General features: G+C 42.3%; 3 protein-coding genes across 3 annotated transcripts in view; all 3 read right to left on the bottom strand.

Moving 5' to 3' along the window:
• atl3 (atlastin 3) overlaps positions 1-804 on the bottom strand; it is a 28,139-nt gene extending 27,335 nt beyond the window's left edge. The window contains exon 1 of the mRNA XM_063190200.1: positions 717-804. The gene's annotated coding sequence lies outside the window, so the exon portion shown is untranslated. The remainder of the gene's footprint in view (positions 1-716) is intronic.
• A 647-nt stretch (positions 805-1,451) lies between these two features.
• On the bottom strand, positions 1,452-8,335 carry si:ch211-145o7.3 (forkhead box protein N2). The gene is made up of 5 exons (XM_063190714.1): positions 8,094-8,335; positions 6,898-7,536; positions 5,844-5,968; positions 5,472-5,527; positions 1,452-3,265 (listed from the first exon to the last, which is right to left on the bottom strand). Exons 2-5 carry the CDS (start codon positions 7,522-7,524, stop codon positions 2,886-2,888), a joined length of 1,188 nt encoding a protein of 395 aa, XP_063046784.1. The 5' UTR covers positions 7,525-7,536; positions 8,094-8,335; the 3' UTR covers positions 1,452-2,885.
• Positions 8,336-9,166: 831 nt separating this feature from the next.
• On the bottom strand, positions 9,167-18,480 carry yif1a (Yip1 interacting factor homolog A (S. cerevisiae)). Its single transcript, XM_063190743.1, has 9 exons — positions 18,415-18,480; positions 18,038-18,085; positions 17,228-17,475; positions 16,853-16,957; positions 14,000-14,078; positions 11,918-11,975; positions 11,062-11,217; positions 10,691-10,784; positions 9,167-10,383 (listed from the first exon to the last, which is right to left on the bottom strand). Exons 2-9 carry the CDS (start codon positions 18,060-18,062, stop codon positions 10,225-10,227), a joined length of 924 nt encoding a protein of 307 aa, XP_063046813.1. The 5' UTR covers positions 18,063-18,085; positions 18,415-18,480; the 3' UTR covers positions 9,167-10,224.
• Positions 18,481-21,304: the final 2,824 nt, after the last annotated feature.

Raw genomic sequence — 21,304 nt, forward strand, 5'->3', positions numbered from 1 at the left:
CCTGTCTGAGGTAACAGGTAGGCTAGTGAGCACAGCGGTGAGAGTGAAACTCCTGTGATCTGTTGATCTTTTAAGCAAACTAGGCTACTTAACATTAGGCGTCATATCATAAATGTGCGAGTACCATGCATACTAGACATATGGAATGAGTGATGGTTGAGACCTGTCGAACTCAATTATCATTGTAAACATAAGCTCACTGCAGTAAGCTACAGCCGACACAGACAAGCCGAATACCATTCATTTCCAGAGACGCAAATGAACACATACTCGCACAACAAACGTATGATCAGCCGTGAGAAATTGCAGAGACCTAAAGAGTTGGCTAGCTTTGCTAATACTGACATACTTCGCAAAAGACTGAAAGGACAGCTAATGTTAGCTAGAGAGCTAACCTAGCAAACCTAGCAGTAGGCTACGGGGATAATAAGCTTCCCCATATTAGTCCAAGCTAGGAGCAACTGACTGTCAAAAACATTTCGGCCGACATGTTATTCTGCATTAACTATGCACACTGCCATGAATAACGAACACATTGAATTGATGGCAATTAAAAAACTGGTTCTTTTGTCACATGCAAGGCTGTTGCTGTTCGATGGAAAAAAAAGATGAGGAACGCCAGATTTGTGTTCACATACAGCCAGCTTCTACACATACAGTAAACAGGTACAGTAAAGTCAACAATACTATTCATTTATTCAGAAATACATATTTACCTTTGGTATCTTTGTGTTGGTCCAAGCCTCCTCTGTGATGTTGCTGTGCCTCAACTAACACACACCAACTAAACTTTTACTAACTACGAATTCATTTGACACTTCCCACACCCAAAGGCCTTCTAGGACTTGTAGTTTTTATTGCCCATCACTCACTATGACAAGTCGTTGCGATGGCACGTGGCTGAAGTACACATTCAAGAAAACTCCCTCCCACTTCAGGAACTGACTAGTTCATGGGACATGCAGTTCTTACAGTGCGAAAAAAAATTGGAAAATGATAATTACCCCAAAACGTAAGTCGTTTGTTTCTCATTGTATGAAAACATACGAGCTCAATAACATATCTCATTGACAGAGCTACAGCGTGCCATATGAAATATAATCTGGTGCATGCATCTCCGCTCTGCTGACTTTGTGTACAGTGCCCCTTCAGTTTTTCCATAATTCGTGCCAACCAGAGGGCGTGTGCGCACACACCAAGTGGCACGAGCGCGCCCATAATTAGAACCATGTTGATCCGCCAACATACAGTATCATCAGAGATTCTAGGAGTATTATGTCTCCCTGGTATCATGCTTGCACTCAGAATTGAAGCGTTCCACATTTACATACAAGAACATTTGCTTTGCCCAAGATAAAGACTGTTGACATTATCCTCACTCTCACTTGGACAAAAAAATAAGAATTTGGGGAATGATGCTACAATTAAAAAATCATGGCGATTACTGATGATTTGCCATTTCAAGAACTCTTTATTGTCATGCAAATCGTTATACACATACAGTACATGAGCAACAGTCATAATCATTGAAACACGATGAAGGCCACCGACATGAGAAAATAAAATCAATTATTCACATAATGTTAAACCAAGAAGTCTACAACGGCTAAATGTCTCAAAAGTAACTTATTAATAATCATCCATCATGAACAAGGCCTACTCGGACAGTAACAAGATTAGTTAAACATTATTTGTTCCCTGAAACAAACTGGAACCACTGGCAGTCTTACAGGTGTGTGAAAGCATCATAAAATCGCCCTTACAACCGGCAACAGTATATTTATCCTTGATATCCAGACCAGTGGCGGAGCAACTGTGCACAGGGCCCTGTTGCTAAACACAGAGCGGGCCCCTTTCGCGATAGGGCCCCCACCACATACAGAAGGGCCCTAGGCCCTGAGGCAACAGCCCTGTCTGCCCCACCTACTAGCTCCGCCCCTAGTCCAGAATGTGAAGGAAAACAAACATATTTATCATTTCATAAATCTTGTCAAGGAATTGCAACTGCTCAAATCTGAGTGGAATTCTTTCCAGTGACTTAAAATTGTAAGGAAGAAAGTTTTAAGTGCATTGGCTGTGTTTATCATGTGAGGTCCACCACACCTATATTTAAAAAAAAAATCTGTGACAGGAGCAACTTCTAGGCAGCTTTGTGGTGTCAACATTGAACATACAGTAAATCATTTCATAAATAACAGTCAAACAAAACACGTAACAAATTGATCTCAGCATCTCTAAGCAATGTCAAGTGAAAAAAGTCAGCTCACCATTGTGTCGCCTCAGTCTTTCTGTGATCAGTGTGGTTTTTTTTTAGTAGTAACAGTAACTGCAGTAACTGTAGCCGTGCTTGACCTTTGTTTTTGTTGTTTTCGTTTTCCACTTCACACGGACAAGTTAGGTTCAGAAAGTAAGCAAAAAGTCCTGCCACACATGCAGTATGTTACAGCCAATCGTCTCCTCCATCTGATGTGTAAGTTCACAAGCTAATTGGCGAACCCATTTACGTGTATGTTATTTGGAAAGCACAGGTAGATACAGAACAAATACACGGAACAAATACACAGTACATTTTGCTGTGCAAAGTCAACCATCACCGTAAAGGCCAAAATGAACACTTCACAGTGTTGAATTAACACAGCAAAATACACTGTGCATAGCACATGACAGGACTTTTTACTCTTAACTTTTTCACTCCTGACCTTTTCTGTCCCACCTCTCGATTTTTTTAATATTTTTTTTGCAGTGTTATTTCAACACTCAGTTGCAATCATGGCAGGACTGTTCAGGAGTAGGAGGAGGAGTCATGGCAGGACTTGATACTTTCTTGTTCGCCTCTCTCTATGGTCGACGCTCTCTCTGTCTGTCTGTCTAGTCTGCCCATCTGATTACCCGGAGTGTCCGCCACCGGCCAGGTCCAATAGAGAGCCGGCCGCCTCCTGGGCCTCGGCGTCCAGCTGCAGGATCTCCACCGTCTCCAGGTCCAGCTCGGTGTCCCCGGGCAGCACCAGGTACTGGAACTGGTTGTACTGGTAGTAGTGGAGCTCGATGTAGCCGCTGTCGGCCAGTGGGTCCTTCTCCTCGCTGGCGTCTTCTTCTCCCATCTCCATCATCTCCTCCTGTTGGTGCTTCAAGACCTTCAGCTCCTCCTCGTCATGCACCTCCTCCTCCTCCACCTCCTCTTGGTGGTGGAGCGTGACGGACTCAATGGCCACCAACTCCTCGTGGTCGGGGGTCAGGGAGCAGTGCTCATGGGAAGAGAGGGCGTCTGGAGGAGGTGGTGGAAGAGGAGGCAGAATGAGAGAAGTATTTGAGTGAGAGGTCTTCACACTTCAAACTTTTTTTTTAATTCCATGGCAGAATATCATTTCGACCAATGAGGTCTTCTCAAACATTGACGTCCTCTAAGAAGCATAAATTATGCCATGGAATAAAACAACAACAACAAGATTTAAATGTGGGATATGGAGAATGGGATAAGTAGGCAGAAGATGAGAAGGAGGAAGATGAGTAGAAGAGAGAAGGAGCATGAGGAGGAGAAGGTGACAGCGGAAATAAAAGGTGGATAAGGTGGAGGAGGAGGAGGAGAAACAGAAAATGAGGGGAGGAGGAAAGGGAAGATGAGGATTATGAAGAGGAGAAGGAGTAACAAGAGGAGAAGGAATAAGATGACGATGATGATGAATGAGTAGAGTAGAGTAGTAGAGTAGAGTAACTTTATTAATCCCCAGGGGGAAATTCAGGTATCCAGTAGCTTACATAAATACACAAATAAACGAATGCCCACATGGACATTTCAAGACACAAATAACACAGGAATAGTCAGGGAGGGGGAAATAAAAATAAAAATAGTAAAGATAAAGAATGTGAAAAAGTAATATGTAAAAAATGGTAAGTTAATTGTGCAAAAAGACATGATGATGAGAATGCGGTGCAGGATGAGAAGGAAAAGGAGATGGAGTAAAATGAGTAAGAGGAGGAGAAAGATAATGAGGATAAGGAGGCGAAGCACCAGAGGTAGGAGGAAGAAAAGGGTACATGTAGGACAGGGATGTCAAACTCAGGCCCGGGGGCCAAATTTGGCCCGCAGAGTCATTTTATTCGGCCCGCCAGACCATTTCAAATGTGTATTACAGCTGACCCACATACACCATTAATGTGCAGTGTAACAAGACATGAACATGAAATTTGGTGTCAAAGGATGTGCAGACACTTTTGAACTACCATATATGATGGGAAAGAGTGTGTGTTAAATTTAGCTATAATTATTATAAAATAATTTTACTCTAGTTTGGCCCGCGACTTCGTTCCAGATTTTGATTTTGGCCCTCAGTCAATTTGAGTTTGACACCCCTGATGTAGGAGGACAGAGAAACAACTGCAAAAGTGTGTTAACAAAGCCTTTATATGATGTGTCATGCATTATAAATAATGTGTTGCATAATAATACATTGTAATGCCGGTTCACATACAATTACAACGACATTGTAATAATGTTGATAATATGTATGTTTTACTTGAAATGTTCACTTGAAATAAGTAGGTCTGAACATGTACATTTGTGGAATATTACATTGTGTATACTGTTGTGAAAAAAGGGTTTCCTTTAAAGTCCTATACGCTGGTCAAGTGCTCACTCATACACACATGTCTATGCAATTATCTCACATCTGACCTCTGCGAGTGGCCAATTTTCCACCCTGATGGACAATAAAGATTAAATTATTTTTCTTCCATTCAACTTCATCTCAAATCTGTGACTGTGTCTATTTCAACGAATACTTTGTATGAAATCTATCTATCTATCTATCTATCTGTCTATCTGTCTATCTATCTGTCTGTCTGTCTGTCTGTCTGTCTGTACTTGAGAATGTCTTGGTGTAAAGACTGCTGGATTGAAGCACAGACATTCCTTTACGGAGTCATTGAGTTTTAAGAGTATTCTTAGTAGCTTAGTTACATAATTCTGCTGTTGCCCCAGAGATGGAGCTCAGTGTGCAAGAAATACTGCCGCGAGCTGACACGAGCTGGAAATCACTCTACGTTAAGCCCCCACACACAGAAAAGGACACATACAGAGGGCAGACCCCAGTGTTGCTGTGGCTTTAGGTTGCCAGGGCAATGCTAGGTAGTTCCCATGACGATACCACTCAAACAAACTAGTTTTGCACCACTTTCACATAGTAAAACTAGTCAACTAGAACAGTTTTGAATCTAAAAATAGAAAAGAAATGAAAGCACTAGTGACTGCCCTGAGAGGCCCTTTGTTATCATGTCTGAACTTTAAATGTCATTTACATGGTTATGGAGTTCGCATTGTAAATACCAACCAACCAAACTCGCAATCTACAACCGTTTGTAATCTACCGAAGAAAATAATAATCAAATGCTTTACTTTCTTAGCTGCCCAACAAATGTTTTTATTATACATGTACTAACGTGGTTAAAAGTTATTAATATTTGCATGGGCTTACCTGACATCTCGACAGTTTCACAAATGACAGACGAGCCGTAATCAGATGACTCTGGCCTAAATGAGAGACAGGAAATAAATGTCAATAAAAGCAACATGCAGATCTTATGTTTTATTGTGTATGGATCTCCAATGTGAAAACGCCTGTAAAATGGCAGTGTTCCACCTTGTTAGCCTAATACTTATCATATTACGGTATATGCCTATATTTGATAATTTTTTGATGAAAAGTGTACCAAAAATAATCAAATCCACGTATGGTCATGTGGCCTTTTACTGCAGATAAGCTATGCCCTTTACAGTATTTATTGGATTTTGCTTATACTTCTTAAATATTATTATACAGCATATACTAATACCAGCATATACGTACAGAGTGGAGTTGTTGAGGAGATGGTGGATGTGGGAGCTGTGACAGCCGTGTGTCTTCTTTAGCACCTCCAGAAGAGCAGGGCGATACTCGGGACACACGCACCAGAGGGAGCCCTTGCCACCAGACTGCAATAACATGGCACAACATTCATTTGAGTCATATTCCTATAGTCATATTACTGTTGTGTGCTCCAGGTTGTTCCCCCTATCTAACATTCATCCCACTGACGCACCTGCAAGCTCAGTGATGCTGTGTAAAGACCCAACTTAGTCATATTCCTGGATCTGTTAAGTCACAATGACGGGTAAATATCGCAATTTGGTACATTATGGAGTTCTGCAGGGGGAAAAAACAGGTCTTCTGCAAGACCTGGGTCCTTCTGGTAGAGAGGTTTACTCACTGCAGTTTCACAATCTGGGTTACTCACTGACTGTAACTGTAACCCTCATTTGAACTACAGTGACAGAGCACTCTTATTAACTTATTTATGTTTGATCATAGCCCATTGAGGGCCGTTAGAGATTTATTGTGAAGTTTAAAGGCGACGTAATGTTTGCACCTGTGGGTGCTTGGTGTGGTTAATGTGGTAGTGTTCCTTTTCAATTCACTCTACTTTTTAACCTTGCTGCTCACCTTCAGCTTGCTACTGAGTCCTCCTCACCTTGTTCTTGACTTGGCTTATATGCAGTAGCAGCTACTGGAGTGTAGCTTTCACTTTTTTAACTCTTTTAAAAAGTATCTGTTGTGCTTTTCACAATTTAATTGTGACAGGATAGAGAAAATGCAACAGGAAAGTAGCTGGGGGAGAGACATGTGGTAGGGCTGGTAATGTACCCAGGTCGGACTCAAACCAGCACTCCAACTTGTTCAACTCTATAAACCCACTTGCTTTATGTACATCTGTCTTAATGTTGCCACTTGACTTGGCTTATGCAGAAGCAGGCAGCTACCATTGAGTGTTGCTTTCACTTTTAACTCTTTAAAACCCACTCAACTACATGCTGCTTTAAACCAACAACCCTCCCAGCTTGTGAATGGGTTCTCCAGTCCTCACCTTGTTCTTTTCCCTGCTGATGCGGCGGAAGCTCTTGCTGAGCGACAGGTTGTGCCGCACAGAGTTCCTCCACCCTCCCGGCGCGGCCCGGTAGTAGGGAAACGTGTTGACGATCCACTCGTAGATGCCTTTGACGGGGAGCTGCTTCTCCGACGACTCCTCGATGGCCATGAAGATCAGGCTGCTGAAGGAGTAAGGGGGCTTGCCTGGGGACGAGGAGGATGAGGACGAGGGCGCCCCCTGTGGGGCCAGCACGAGATTGCTGTGAGGGTCACCACCACAGAATGAGGAATTGGTGGTCTTCAGTAGAGGTTGCATGGGAAGCAGGTTACGCCTCTGGTGGAGCCAACTGAGGCAGGTGAGGTCATCCTGGTCAGAAGAGGACACTGGGGACCCGAGGCAGTGGGTGGAGGTGTGTGCGAGGAAGGGCTGGGGAGGTGTGGGGCAGGAGGGGGAGGAGTGGGTGTAGGGGAGGCTGAGCGGGGTGGAGGAGGGGGAGAGGGGAGGAGAGGATGGGACAGTGGCAGAGGAGTGGGGCAGAGAGGGGGAGAGTGCCAGGCTTTTGCAGGGAGTGCCAGCCAAGGACTGGATGGGGGACAGGGGTGGCAGTGCATGGTCTTTGTCCATCGCTCTCACTCCCTGACACACAAAAAGGGTGAGACAGAGAGCGAGAAATAAGTGTCAAAACAAATGGTACTTCATTGCCAGGTGAACTGACAATTATTTGAAATGCCTTAATGCCAGACACATCATAAGAACGTCTAAACAATATAATTATTAACATTACAACTGAAAACCTAACGAAAACGGTTTAGTCATAGGCAGACTTGGCTCAGGGGAAAGGTAGAGTGGACAAAAGGGTCCAGCAGTTCAAAGTCCTACCAATTTTATTGTTATGCTCCACGACATTCATGTGTAAATGATTTAGCGAGCTATCATGCGGATCCACGGGCTTACAGCAACGGAGACGGACAGGTGCACACAAGGCATTGGTGCTTTTAATGCACATATTTCACAGAAACACGAAAAAATCCTTCAGTCACAAACAAAACTAAAATGAAGCCGCATGGTATTCCACCTGAGAAAATGGCGCTAGAATATTAAGTTACATTTCCAACAATTAGCAAGCTAACCATTCTTTTGCAAATATGCCAAGGTGCTCAGACAAGGACGGCTGCAAAACAAGACCAACTTACCTTCACTGCCAAACTACTGCAAAGTTGACCAGCTGTATATTTTCATCAACGCGAATACATTTATCCACCGATATAATTTTGTTGGAACAATCCAGTGACAAGACCACGGGCTCAACACACGAATTATCACTGGTGTCCGCGTTCTTACTTTTCCCTGGTTTCCCTGGAAACCAAAAGGACGCTTTGCCGGCGGCGCGCCTCTTGCCCGACCTTAAAGCGACACGCTCATGATTTACAAGTTTCACCCCCTTGTAGTACACATTCAACTTGTCCGAGGTCCGTTTGGGTTTGGGTTTATCAAAGTATATGTTCTTAAAAATAAAAAAAGATCACCAATATTGACCTGTAGGCGTGCGTACTCTGTTCTCCAGCTTGCTTTGTGTACTCAACTAAACATAATTCTGTGTTACCAAATGCAAATGTCATGCATGCATAATAACACCAACAACAACACATTGGAGAAACATGGTGCAATTCTTGCATATCACACAGAGCATGCATTTACAGCTCTACAAAATATGGTAATCCAGTTATTAATGTTTATTTTTATGAACAAATTTCAACCCCATTAAGGATTAAGGCAGTGCATATTCAATTGGACCAGGATTGTGTGTGAGTGTATTCGAAAACACTTTTGAGTCAACTTCATAGTTGTGATATTGTGCTATATAAATACATGTTGTTTACTTGTATTGTATTGTTGGTTGCATCCAGGTTATTTTCCTTGATTAAAAAATATGTCCATAAATAATGGCAAATAATGCACAACCCTCTTGTTCTGTGCTTTGCATATTGTTTCACTTTGGCCAAAAAAGTCCTCCTTCTCACACCTGTTCAGTAAGTGTATATACTGCTGTGGGAGGGAGTGTGATTTTATAATAATGCAATGCATAATAGGTTAACATCAAATCTGAAACAACATTAAAATTTCAGCTTTAACAAATTTTGCAAAGTGCATAAAATTAATAAAGATCTTCAAGGACGTTTAAAGGTTTTAAAACCTTCACATCATACATCACACATAACATGGATCAACCATCAAGATTCATCAATCACAGGCCACAGCAAACCAATGAAATTCAAACATTCTGTTTTTATTTTACTACAAAAATCAAAACACTGCTGTTCATGCTTCTGGTAGCACGTATAAGATAAATAGAAAAGGAGTTACAGGTGTGTGCACCACAACATACACATTATTTTAGCAGAGAGAGTCAATCCAAGGGGGTATTCCAAGGACATGGTTAAGAGATAAACCTGGTCAAGTTAACTTACAAGAAGAGGTAAATCTAATAATAGATAGAGTTCCAGCATTGTCTAATTAACAAAATTAGCACTGGGCTCTTCTATTAGGCGATTTACCACTACCTCACTGTTAACTTAACCTGGTTTACTACTGAACCAGCTTGAGTATTCCAAGAGCCTGACTCAGTAGTACAACAGGTTAAGTCAACCATGAGGTAGTGGTAAATTATCTAATAGAAGACCATGGGAGTCCCCATTTTATTAACTAAATGACGCTTGTGGGCCATCTCCTAGCAGATTTACCACTTCCTGTACAGCAGCTTAACCTGGTTTATCACTTAACCATCTTCTCGGAATAGCCCCTCTGGTTTACTGCCGAACCAGCTTCCTGGAATACCCCAGGAAGGTAATGGAGGAATACAAATTTGTATTTGATGTTGACAAAACAGTCTGCAATCTCCTCAGATTCTTTCATTGGTCATTCATTTTGGTTGCCGGCTGTCCGTTTCAGTTTAGGCCATACAATCATGGAAAATGAGCTTACAAGGTTCTAAAATGTCCATTTCTGCTTCAAAACAAAAACAAAACCCTTAACATTGAAGACTTTTTTGCAAGGAGATAACCATTCTTCCTATGCATGTAGTACCAAATTCAATATGGGTTTCTTTGCGAAATTGATCAACCTTTTTTGGACGCTCTTTCCAAAAAAAAGAAAACAAAAAACAGACCACCTACGTGCAAATATCTACACACGCCATTCTGATACAATGGCTAATAAAGGCAAGTCGTAGTAAAAGTTTTGCGACGGGTCGTCAAAGGGACATTATATGATTTCAAAGTTCCATGGCAACAACAGGTGATGATGAGTGTGAGACATCACAGCAGGTCACCTGACCAGGTGGGAGGTCAGCCAATAGATGATGACGGGCTGAAAGATGGCGATCGCCATGGTGATGTAGAGGCGGAAGCGGGGCTTGGCGCTCGCTCCTGCGCCCATGGAGTCGGACGATAGTGAGGACAGGATCTTCATCTTCAGGGAGCGGACCTGGTTAAGAGAAACGGACAGAGTAGAATTTAAAAGAGATTCTAAAAATCAGTTCAAAAGGAAAGCAACCATATCTGCACACTGCAGTCTGTGCATTTTTTTAAAAATCTGGATCTATTCATTTTTCTGTTGGTAGAACGAAGAAAAAGTTAACGACTCCAAAGTGTTGACAAGTAAAGCATTAAAGTACCCTTTGTCAGTTGCTCTGAATAAAACTGTCTACTATGTGCAAAGTTGATGTAAAAGATCTTGCAGGTTAGTTATGGTGACGGATCAGGAATGTAGTACAGTAAATGATGATACTCACTATAAAGAACATGAGTGCACAGGAGCTCCATGCCAAAGCAACAAAGTAGCCGTCGCTGCCAAACAGGAGTCCACACAGCACGGTGAAGATCATCCTAAACCAGAGAGAGGGAAAGGAATCAAGTTCCTGTTCACTTACTTGTCTCATACTTAATCCTAGAAGGGCACAACCGCTGAAAATGTGGGACTGGTAGAGTCAACGCTGCTAATATGAAATAAACTAAAACATACAGTAACAACGGCAAAATTTTAACATTCCTTTACAGAAAAAAATATTGATGCACAAGTATAAGAAAAGGACAGGGGACAGAGTTCTGACTATGAGGGATGACTAAAAAGAGATATTTAAAAAAAAAAAAAAACATCACTCACCCGACATATTTGTAGCCACTGTATGCGATGAGGTCAAAGGTCGAGAGGTCAGAGTGCACTGTGAGCAGGTAGAGGCACAGCAGCATGGCCAAGACCTCGATGACCATCCACACCAGCGCCGTGCTGGCACACAGACCCAGCACCTCTGGACTGAACCTAACCTCCCAGCAGCACAGGCAAGAGGAGAAGGAAGAGACAATAGACATGGTGAGACTCTCTTCATACGGTAGTTCTTTGAGAGGAAGTGCATGCTACTCCTGATAAATACTAAACATAATGGATGGGAGCATTTATTTATATTGTCAAAACAAGTACAATTGAGGGTAATTACTTATTTCAATGTAGCCAGTATAGAAACCAAAATGGCCAAAATATAACTAGTCAAAAACAATAGACCAATAATAATAAGGTCAATAAAAGGTATAAAGTAATCAAAACTATTAATAGCAAGACTCCCGGTCAGTGAGCCCCTTTGTGGTTAGCGGGCCTTATGGCCATGTGTTCTTAATCCAAAAAATGTCTTAATAAACTGCCTGCATTTCCTCTGGGATCAATAAGGCATCTATTACTTAGCAACTCTCTCTGCTCTATTCATATGTCATAGCACATTTTACACTATAGAGGGCGCAATTTAACTGTACAAAATGACCAAAGAGTTAAGTTGTCAGTTTTAGCAGCAAATGTCATTTCTGCTCACATTTACATCAGTAACTGCATGCTTCTCAGCAATCAGATGCTTGGCTAAGGTATAAAAAACAAATTTTAACTTGAATTGTAGCAGTTGAGTGAGAAACTACAAAACAAATTGACAAACAAAAAATAATTGATTATGATTACAGGTGACAGGACAGCTTACCTTTTCTGGATTCCAAGGGCCATCCCAGCTAGTAAAATATAGGTAATGAAGGCCATAGCTGTAACAAAGACACAAACAGACAACGCATCAATATGCGAATCAGGTTACAATGTCATCATCATGCCGCAATGAGTCACCTCTTCAAACGCCCCAATTCGCATGAATTGTTTGTTTATTCCTACACAGGCTGACTGCATAGCTCGCATGGAAGTTGAGAGCTACTTCTTCATGTTTATGCTCATTTATCCCCACAATGTGTCTGCACAATTCCCAGCCCAGGAAAATAATGACTTGTATTATATTATAGAGTATAGTTACAGTACCTCATTGATCACCAAGGGGAAATTGAGTCAAGTCAAGTCAAGTCAAGTCAAGTTTATTGTCAATTTCTTTACATGCACTGGTCATACAAAGAATTTGAAATTGCGCTTCTTGCTCTCCCATGCAGACATAGACTAATCTAGGTAAGGACATAGACAGTATAGACATAGACAGTACTCATACATGGACATAGACAGTATGGACGTAGACATTGCTCATACAGACATTTAAAGTGCAAGACTGGACAACAGAAGACTTGTAGAGAACATACATTAAGAGGAGGTATTTTGTTGTTCTTTTTCTAAAAGTCCTTTATAGCGTTCTGACATAGTAATAGTAGCATTTGAAGAAATAAATAATTAAAAAAGGTTTTTATTAAATACACCAGCAGCAGTATGTGTGTGTGTGTGTGTGTGTTTGTATGTGTTTTGTGTGCGTGTGTGTGTGTGTGTGTGTGTGTTTTGTGTGCGTGTGTGTGTGTGTGTGTGTGTGTGTGTGTGTGTGTGTGTGTGTGTGTGTGTGTTTAGTGCAGGTAGAAAGTGCGGTGTGCGTCTGTGTGTGTGTACCTGTGTATGTGTGTGTGTGTGTGTGTGTGTGTGTGTGTGTATGTGTGTGAGTATGAGTTGTGTGTCAGTGTGTGTATGTTTGGGTTTAGTGCAGAAAGTGCAGTGTGCTTGTGTGTATGTGTGTGTGTGTGTGTGTGTGTGTGTGTGTGTGTGTGCATGTGTATGTTTTGAGTTAGTGCAGGTTGAAAGTTCAGTCACAGATGTAGTAGTGCAGGTGGAATGTTCAGTCGCAGATATGGTGGTGGGGATGAGGGGGGGGGGAGCGTTGTCAGTGGCCTGGCTGGCTAGAGGCTGACAGTGAAGGGAGAGTGGGTTGAGTGTTCAGTATCTTGATTGCTTGATGCATCGTGCTGCTTGCAAGCCTGGTGGTACGGGAACGGAGGCGCCTGTACCTCTTTCCAGAGGGCAGGAGGCTGAACAGTTTGTGTGCAGGGTGGCTTGTGTCTTTGATGATCATCAGTGCTTTTCGGGTGAGGCGTGCGGTGTAAATGTCCTGCAGGGAGGGGAGTGGTACTCCAATGATCTTCTTCGCTGTGTTCACAACACGCTGGAGTGTCTTCCTGTTTTTCTCCGTGCAGCTTCCTCCCCACACTGTGATGCAGCTGGACACGACGCTCTCTATGGTTCCTCTGTAGAATGTTGTCATGATGGAGGGTGTAGCACTTGCCTTCTTTAGTTTGCGCAAGAAGTAGAGACGCTGATGGGCCTTCTTCGCCAGTGATGTAGTGTTGGTGGTCCAAGAGAGGTCGTCGCTGATGTGCACTCCAAGGAACTTGGTGCTGCTCACTCTCTCCACAGCATCACCGTCGATGGTCAATGGTGGCAGTTGTTTTTGGACCCTCTGAAAGTTGACAACAATCTCCTTGGTCTTGTTGACATTCAGCAGGAGGTTGTTGTCTTTGCACCATCTGGCCAGCAGGTCTACTTCTCTGTAGTGGGTCTCATCGCCCTTAGCGCACCAGTGTTGTATCATCCACAAACTTCACTAGATGGTTAGTGCTGTGGGTCGTTGTGCAGTCATGTGTCAGCAGCGTGAACAGCAGGGGGCTGAGAACACAACCTTGCGGAGCCCCCGTGCTCAGGGTCAGGGTGCTTGAGGTGTTATTCCCTACCCCCTCAAATTGAGCCGTCAAGTAGCTACCCAATAGTGGTATACATTATATATTAATATTATACTGACTAAACCGTGACTCACAGGGTATGTAGAGGTCGGGAGCGTTCACATCGTGTCGGGGAGGCAGGGGAGTATCTCTGTGGTATCGCACCTCCCAGTCCTGAATAAAGCACAAGACACGTCAGACAGCACAAGACATTAAGGGTCGTACACACACGTCGCTGCTAGTTAGTCGGTCAGCGAATTAACTCAATAGAATGTCAATGTGTTCCAACGAGACTAGCAGGCGAGTAGGCGAGTACTGTACAAGCGATGCGATGTGGGCGTATCCCGAGTTGAAAATATTTTATCTTCGAGCGAGGCGAGTAAGTGAGTAACCAATTGGAAGGCAGAGTTCGGTACTTCTCGCCTGTTCATTGGCAGTTAAAGCCGCGGGAACTTTCAGTGAACGTTCCATGAAAGAGGCGAGTAGGCGAGAAGCTAGTAAATAGCAGCGATGTGTGTGTACGGCCCTTAAGACAGGCAGCGCTGTTTGGCAAAGGCCAGAAAGGTCAGACAAAATACAGACTAGGGTTTCCCCAAGCATTTACTAGCAGAGGTGGCCACCTTGTCAACAAACACCCACTACCCTTGACTAAGCCCCCTGAGAAGATTAGGGTAGTGTACACTTAATGTAACTTCTAATGTTGCTTTAGAAAAATGGTGTAAGAGGTGTTTCATATCATATTGAATATGAAATATGATTTTATAAAACAAAACTGCACAACACAGCCTTTCCAATCATGATAGTCACATGTCTCTGATACCAGTAACCCCCCCTTGACTAATATGTTCTGTGGAAAACTCTGCAGAGCGCATTGTATGGTAGTGTTTTCTATGGTTTAATGCATGTGTTTTAAGATTAGGGAATCAGGAATTCAAGATTTGTCGGGAGTAACCACATGACTGAACATGGGGCAAGACTCGAGTGCTTTGGCTTATCAGTGCATGCCATGGGATGATTTGCATGTTGTTGCGGGTGACACAAGCAAGTGATTTTTGGGTAGCAAAGTTCAGCGCTAAATTCTGACAGCACGACTGTCTGGAATTATGATGGCGTAAAGGCATGAAATCTGAAAATTTGATTCTACGTAGATTTGATTTGCTGCCACATTCAAAATCCACCCTCATTTGCATTATGATTAAATCACATTTTTCAACATAAAAACATTGTTCACGCAACTTCTCTCATCATTGCCACCATTGCTTGCCTACAACACAAAGGAATCAGACAAGTCCTTCTCATAAGTAAGCCATCACACTAGCAGTACTATGTATTGCTTGCATTATATCTACTATGCTCCTTTTCACACTTTGTATATTGCTTTTGTAAGTCACACTGGATAAAAGTGTCTGCTAAATGTAATGTAATGTAATTTTGTTATGGAATGGAGCTTTTCTCAATTTGTTTGCTTGCATCAACACGGTCAGGCAAAATGCAAGAGCGTGTAATGTATTGCTGTCAATGTCCTCTTTTGTAAGTCACAGTAGATACAAGTGTCTGCTAAATGTAAAGTAATGGAATGGAACTTGCATCAACACGGGCAGGCATGAGTGCCTAGACTTATCAGAATATGGGATGTTTTGTGCATCGAGATGAAGCAAAGGACAAAAGCTTTGTACTACAGTAAATGGACCAGACATGGAATATCTATGACAGAGTGATAGGACCAATTACTACAGAACATGTATTAGTACAAGTACACAGTGTTTTTGTCCAATGTCTGTTGGAAAATATACAACTCAGATTGATATACTGATATATTGTACCCTGCACTGATATCCTTACAGCGAAGTTATTCAAATATGACAAGGACATTTCCAAATGAATGCAATGGAAAGTGGAACGTCACTAACGTTCTGGGGAAATAATCAGGGGATGCACGATATAGATAATGATTACGATGTACATAGAGATATGCTTCACATGTACACTAAAAAGGTGTACACGACAAAGGAGCTTCCAAAGAACTTGCACAAGTAAACAGACTAGCAGAATTAAACGGCCAAAGACTTTGAATCAAAAATGCTAATTGCTTGAAACGTAGCAACACGCATTTTGGTATGTTGAAGATCCCACGATGACAAACGTTAGGAGCTATATGGCAGAGAGTGATATTTTGTGCCGTTCTGATAGGGGATAAAACTTTACAATCTGCATTTGTGATTGATCCCGTCTTCCAGAAGGGAAGCAAACGATCCCAAAACATGCTGCAGAACGTTACATTTGTGTTGAGGCCATTCCATTGGGAAACCACCACACACGTAGCAAGCCGCTGCAGCAGCTGAACTCGCCATAGGCCTCTCCATCCAACCACACCCCATCCTAGTGGAACCCACGTCTTCTCCATCCAACCACACCCCATCCTAGTGTAACCCACGTCTTCTCCATCCAACCACACCCCATCCTAGTGTAACCCACGTCTTCTCCATCCAACCACACCCCATCCTAGTGTAACCCACGTCTTCTCCATCCAACCACACCCCATCCTAGTGGAACCCACGTCTTCTCCATCCAACCACACCCCATCCTAGTGTAACCCACGTCTTCTCCATCCAACCACACCCCATCCTAGTGTAACCCACGTCTTCCCGCACTCGAGGATTGCATTGCACCCTCCCTTCTGCACAGGTGCAGAACCCCTGAGCTAAAGGCTAATCTGAGTTGAGTTTTGAATAGCCGTGTACATGTATGGTTGAAAGCAACATACAGTGCATACTGCTTAATAGGGGTAGACACAAGCCTGTGTTTGTGGTTGAGTACATGTCATGCATATGCTGGGTAGGGGCAAAAAGCGCAGGTGTATGCGTTTATGTTTACGTTTATGGTTTGACTAACATCCCCCAGCAAGCAACACACGGCATATGGTACACTTCAACCTGAGCCTAACTTACCTGGTGTGTGTAAGGGAACATGAGGAGCACCAGCTTCTTGATGACGTATTTCGTATCCACCTCAAAAAAGTGTTTCAGCTTGTTCACTGAAACAAACCGGTTTAACTGTGAGGGGGAAATACAGAAGCAGAAAGGGAAAAATGAAGCTTGAAAGACAGACACAACATGATGTGACGTGGGAACATTCCAACACATACTAGTTGATTATCTGTTTAATGTTCCCATCCTTTTCTAGTTTCTATCAATAAGCTTTTTTTCCCCCCTGTGAAATGGGACATGCCGTACATGCACTTTTGAGAAGCTGCGTTAAATCTCATTGTACTGAGTAACATGGCAATAAAGTCTTTCTAACGCATTCCATAGTACGATACCAACCTCTTTGTTGACCATGTCCCTTCCCTTGTCGGCGAAGGAGGAACCGTACGCCATGGCGACGTTGGCCATGGGGTCGTTGAATATGTTGCCCATGGGGGGCCCGCCAACGCCCCCTCCGCCCGCAGGCCCGCTCATGTTGTACGAGGAGTTGTAGTAGCCCTGGTTGGGCACCTGGGGGGCCCCGGAACTGGTGTCATCAAACAGCATCGGTTCACCAGCAGGAGGAGCCGCACGCGCCCTTGGCTTCGCTGTATGGGTTAATGAGCAAAATTGGAGCCAATTATATCCATTCAAACAGCTTTTTTCTGTATCTCACCTAGCCAACTTGCAACTAAAGCTTCGGCAGAGAGAATGCAGGAAGAGGAGTGTGTCATCTCTGGCTGCAGTGTGAAGTTGTATAGAACTAATTTGATGTTACTGGTCATTTCAGAAGGGGAAGTGGCATGGAGATACTTAGAGATACAGAGCATTACAAGAGAGTAAAAGGGAGGAGGGGGAATAAATAACACCTATTTATTATACTAGGCTACCTGGATGATGAAACAAATTGCACATTCCATTCATAAAGCTTTTATCATACCCAGCCTGCATGACAACGTGCTTATGCCTATGATGTTGAGCTATTTGATGTTACTGGGCAAGTTGACTGAACACAGGATTGGTTCAACGGTGAACCTGATCGGATGCTTGTAAAGACAAAGTGTTCTGTGATATCTACACAACTTGGAGAGATGCTACAGTTGTTTATCAGTTTCAAGCAGGAAGTCTTGACTAACGTTATCTGTGTGATGGTGACCCCACAATACTTACTCGCCCTGTGTCCATGAAGGTCCATTTTCTAACGTACGTACAGTGCTTCTAGGAAAGAAACAGGCAAACAATGACAATTTTGTTAAATCTCTTGAGAGTGTAGGAAAACAAATTGGCTTGCTGGCAGTTGCTGCAGACAGATGCTAACTTCGTCAGCTGGGGCATGATCCACGTCAATTGCTATTTGGCTAGCCAACTAGCTGGCACACTTTACCTGAAGCATAAGCTTCCAGCAACAGTCAACACACCTCTCGCTTTCTAGATCAAGTCAACAAATCGCAGATTCCCTTTAAAGTAAGCACATTCTGATGCTAACTGCTGACAAAATACATGTTTCTTGATCATTTAAAAGCTAACATACATTAGCTGACACTTACCAGTACGTGTCTCGATGAGGCTCCTTAGACCCGCCCTCTGCCAGCCGTCATTGGTTGACGAATTTTCTGCCTGCGTGGCAAGCGTGACGATCCTGACACTCGTATTGGCCAAGTCGCTTTTTGTGTTTTCGTGAATTCCACAAAATCATTTGTGTGTCTGAACATCACTCAAACATTTTTTTCACATGAAACCTGATGAGGAAATCTAATTATTGTTAAATAAGGAGCTCTGATTCATATTTATGCACTGAACCGAAGAAAGTCTATTAAGATAAGAGCATACCAATAGTCTATAAGATAATAGCAATTTTATTATGGCTACAAAAATTACTGTTGTATACAAGGCCTACAAATTCTATGTGTAGACCAGAGAGCTCAGTCAACAGACTAACAAGTCTGACTCTCTGACATTTATAATGAAATACAGTATACGGAATACGGCAATGCTGCTATTGAATTGGCAGAGAAGTGAATGTAGGCCTAATACTCTTGCCTGTGTGGTCACTGAACAACACAGAATTAATTTTGATATGAGATAGGCTAGGCATATATTAGGCTATAATGGATAATATTATAGATGATCATAATGGATTATTATATTAATATAATTGATTATTTCATTAGGTTAGAAACAACTCTATTGCCATTAGGCTTAGACGATTGAAACCTAATCAGAGGTTACATGCAAAAAAAACAAAGTGTATTCGGCAGCAGGGCTCTAAGGAGTCACTTGCCCAGGCCCAGGGAGAAAGGGGGAATTCGATCCTCATTACATTGTATGTATTGGGTTTGGGGCCCCCTCATGCGTATTTTTCCCGGGCCCAGCAAAAGCTGTCATCGGCCCTGTGTTAGTGCACTGTATATTATAATCATCATATGAAAGTATTAGTCAGATAGGAAGAGTAATCTAGTGGGAATAACCTGGTAATAACCGCAAGGCTACTGTCCATCCTACTAACCCCAACTCCGATGAAGTTGGGACGTTTGGTAAACAGTGAATAAAATCAAAATGCTATCATTTTCAAAACACTCAATCTATTCATTAGATGGAGAATAGTGAAAAGACAACATATTAAGTGTTAAAACCGAGAAAAAATATTGTTTTGGGGGACATATGTACTCATTTCTAATTTGAGAAATCCAACACGTCTCAAAAGAGTTGGGACGGGGACAATAAATGGCAGCAAATGTCGAGGAAGACTAAAAACAAAACAAAAGACAACACTTAACAGTTGAATACATTAACCGATGAGATGATTTTAGGCCTATATAAAAAAACAGTGTTAATTCCTATCTTGGACATGACTTCACCAGCTTAAATGGTGGGTGTATTCCTTGTCATGTTTTGCAATGTTTTCCTTTCTGTAGTGCTTACAGTGTGACAGGTCTTGACCAAAAACCCACCATTTTATCACATGCTGGTCCTTATGATGGAGCCAAACTGTTAAAACATAGTAGAGAATGCAATTTGACCTTACTATGTGGCAGTAATTGAAGATCTCCCTTCAAAATATAATGCATGAGTGGCTTTTCATGCTGTTTAAAACCCATTTATACCATTCAGCACTGTATTTAACTCTACAGATGAGTGAGAACATCTTAACCAATGCACTACTGCATCCACATGCCATCATGGAGGCTGACTTTTGAAGCTAGCACTAACACAAGTTGGATGGTCCATTTTCACTGTAGCACAGGATGTGCAATGCTCTATTATTGTCAAAAAGAATGGACTTCTACAACTTCTGCTGACTTCTGTAAGCAAAGGACAGTTTCCCATGTCTTCTGGGTCTATTTCAAGTGAGCCCAGGTGCTTAGGAGAATGTTAAACCCCTGTGTCATTTTCATGCATTAAGCATTCTTAATATGGTCAATTTTCAATAGCTCTAGCACTCCAGGAATTAGAGTGAGACTACAGCCAATATGTATTTCATGATGTCATGAACCTATACAATGATTTTATTAACAAAAATATGTCTTATATACACTCAATCGTGGTAAATCAAAGGGAATTAAAAAATGTATGTAATAACTATGGTAATTATTCCCTTTGCATCTTTAATTCTGAGTGACTCAGCCTCTCTGTGATGATCTTATACCTGGACACCTATATTGTCCGTCAGTACAATTCATTTTGAAATGTTCTTCTTTGTTGTTTTATCTTTTTTGGATGTTTACTAAATTTCACTGATCCCCGTCCCAACTCTTTTGAGACGTGTTGGATTTATCAAATTAGAAATGAGTACATATGTCCCCCAAAACAATATTTTTTCTCGGTTTTAACACTTAATATGTTGTCTTTTCACTATTCTCCATCTAATGAATAGATTGAATGTTTTGAAAATGATAGCATTTTGATTTTATTCACTGTTTACCAAACGTCCCAACTTCATCGGAGTTGGGGTTTGTAAATAGTGACAGTGACACCACGAGTGTCTGCTCATTAAGGTGGTAGAGCGCGATCAGGGCCGCTGACAGCTTTCACTGGGCCCAGGACAAAGTCATCTAAAAGGGCCCTTTACCCAATACATAAAATGTAATGGGGACCCAATTCTGGGCCTGGGGCAACATACCCCTTTGTCCCCACCTGTCGGCGGGACCGAGAGTGATCAATCGGCTATGCCCTGCAGCACAGCGCTATCCACCCAACACCACACTCATACACTCTGGCAAACAGGCACACACACACACACACACACACACACACACACACACACACACACACACACACACACACACACACTAAAGTGTGACATAGGCCTATAAAATTATGATTATGATGTTGTTACTATATTATTAGTGCTGTTATTATGATTATTAATGCGTTATGCTTGTTATTAGTAGTCAATTGGAAGTAATGGTAGGAGGTAGGCCTAATGATAGCCTACTT

This window comes from Engraulis encrasicolus, chromosome 23 (assembly GCF_034702125.1).
Source record: "Engraulis encrasicolus isolate BLACKSEA-1 chromosome 23, IST_EnEncr_1.0, whole genome shotgun sequence".
NCBI lineage: Eukaryota > Metazoa > Chordata > Actinopteri > Clupeiformes > Engraulidae > Engraulis > Engraulis encrasicolus.

What these genes read in the sequence shown, in the direction of transcription:
- si:ch211-145o7.3 (XM_063190714.1), bottom strand. Translation starts at nt 7,524, where the DNA reads ATGGACAAAGACCATGCACTGCCACCCCTGTCCCCCATCCAGTCCTTG. An exon ending in CTCCTCAACAACTCCACTCT is followed by an intron (nt 5,528 to 5,843) that starts GTACGTATATGC and finishes TCTCTCATTTAG; the next exon opens with GCCAGAGTCATCTGATTACG. An exon ending in TGAAACTGTCGAGATGTCAG is followed by an intron (nt 3,266 to 5,471) that starts GTAAGCCCATGC and finishes CACCTCCTCCAG; the next exon opens with ACGCCCTCTCTTCCCATGAG.
- yif1a (XM_063190743.1), bottom strand. Translation starts at nt 18,062, where the DNA reads ATGGACCTTCATGGACACAGGGCGA. An exon ending in GGGACATGGTCAACAAAGAG is followed by an intron (nt 16,958 to 17,227) that starts GTTGGTATCGTA and finishes TCCCCCTCACAG; the next exon opens with TTAAACCGGTTTGTTTCAGT. An exon ending in AGTGGCTACAAATATGTCGG is followed by an intron (nt 10,785 to 11,061) that starts GTGAGTGATGTT and finishes TCTCTGGTTTAG; the next exon opens with GATGATCTTCACCGTGCTGT.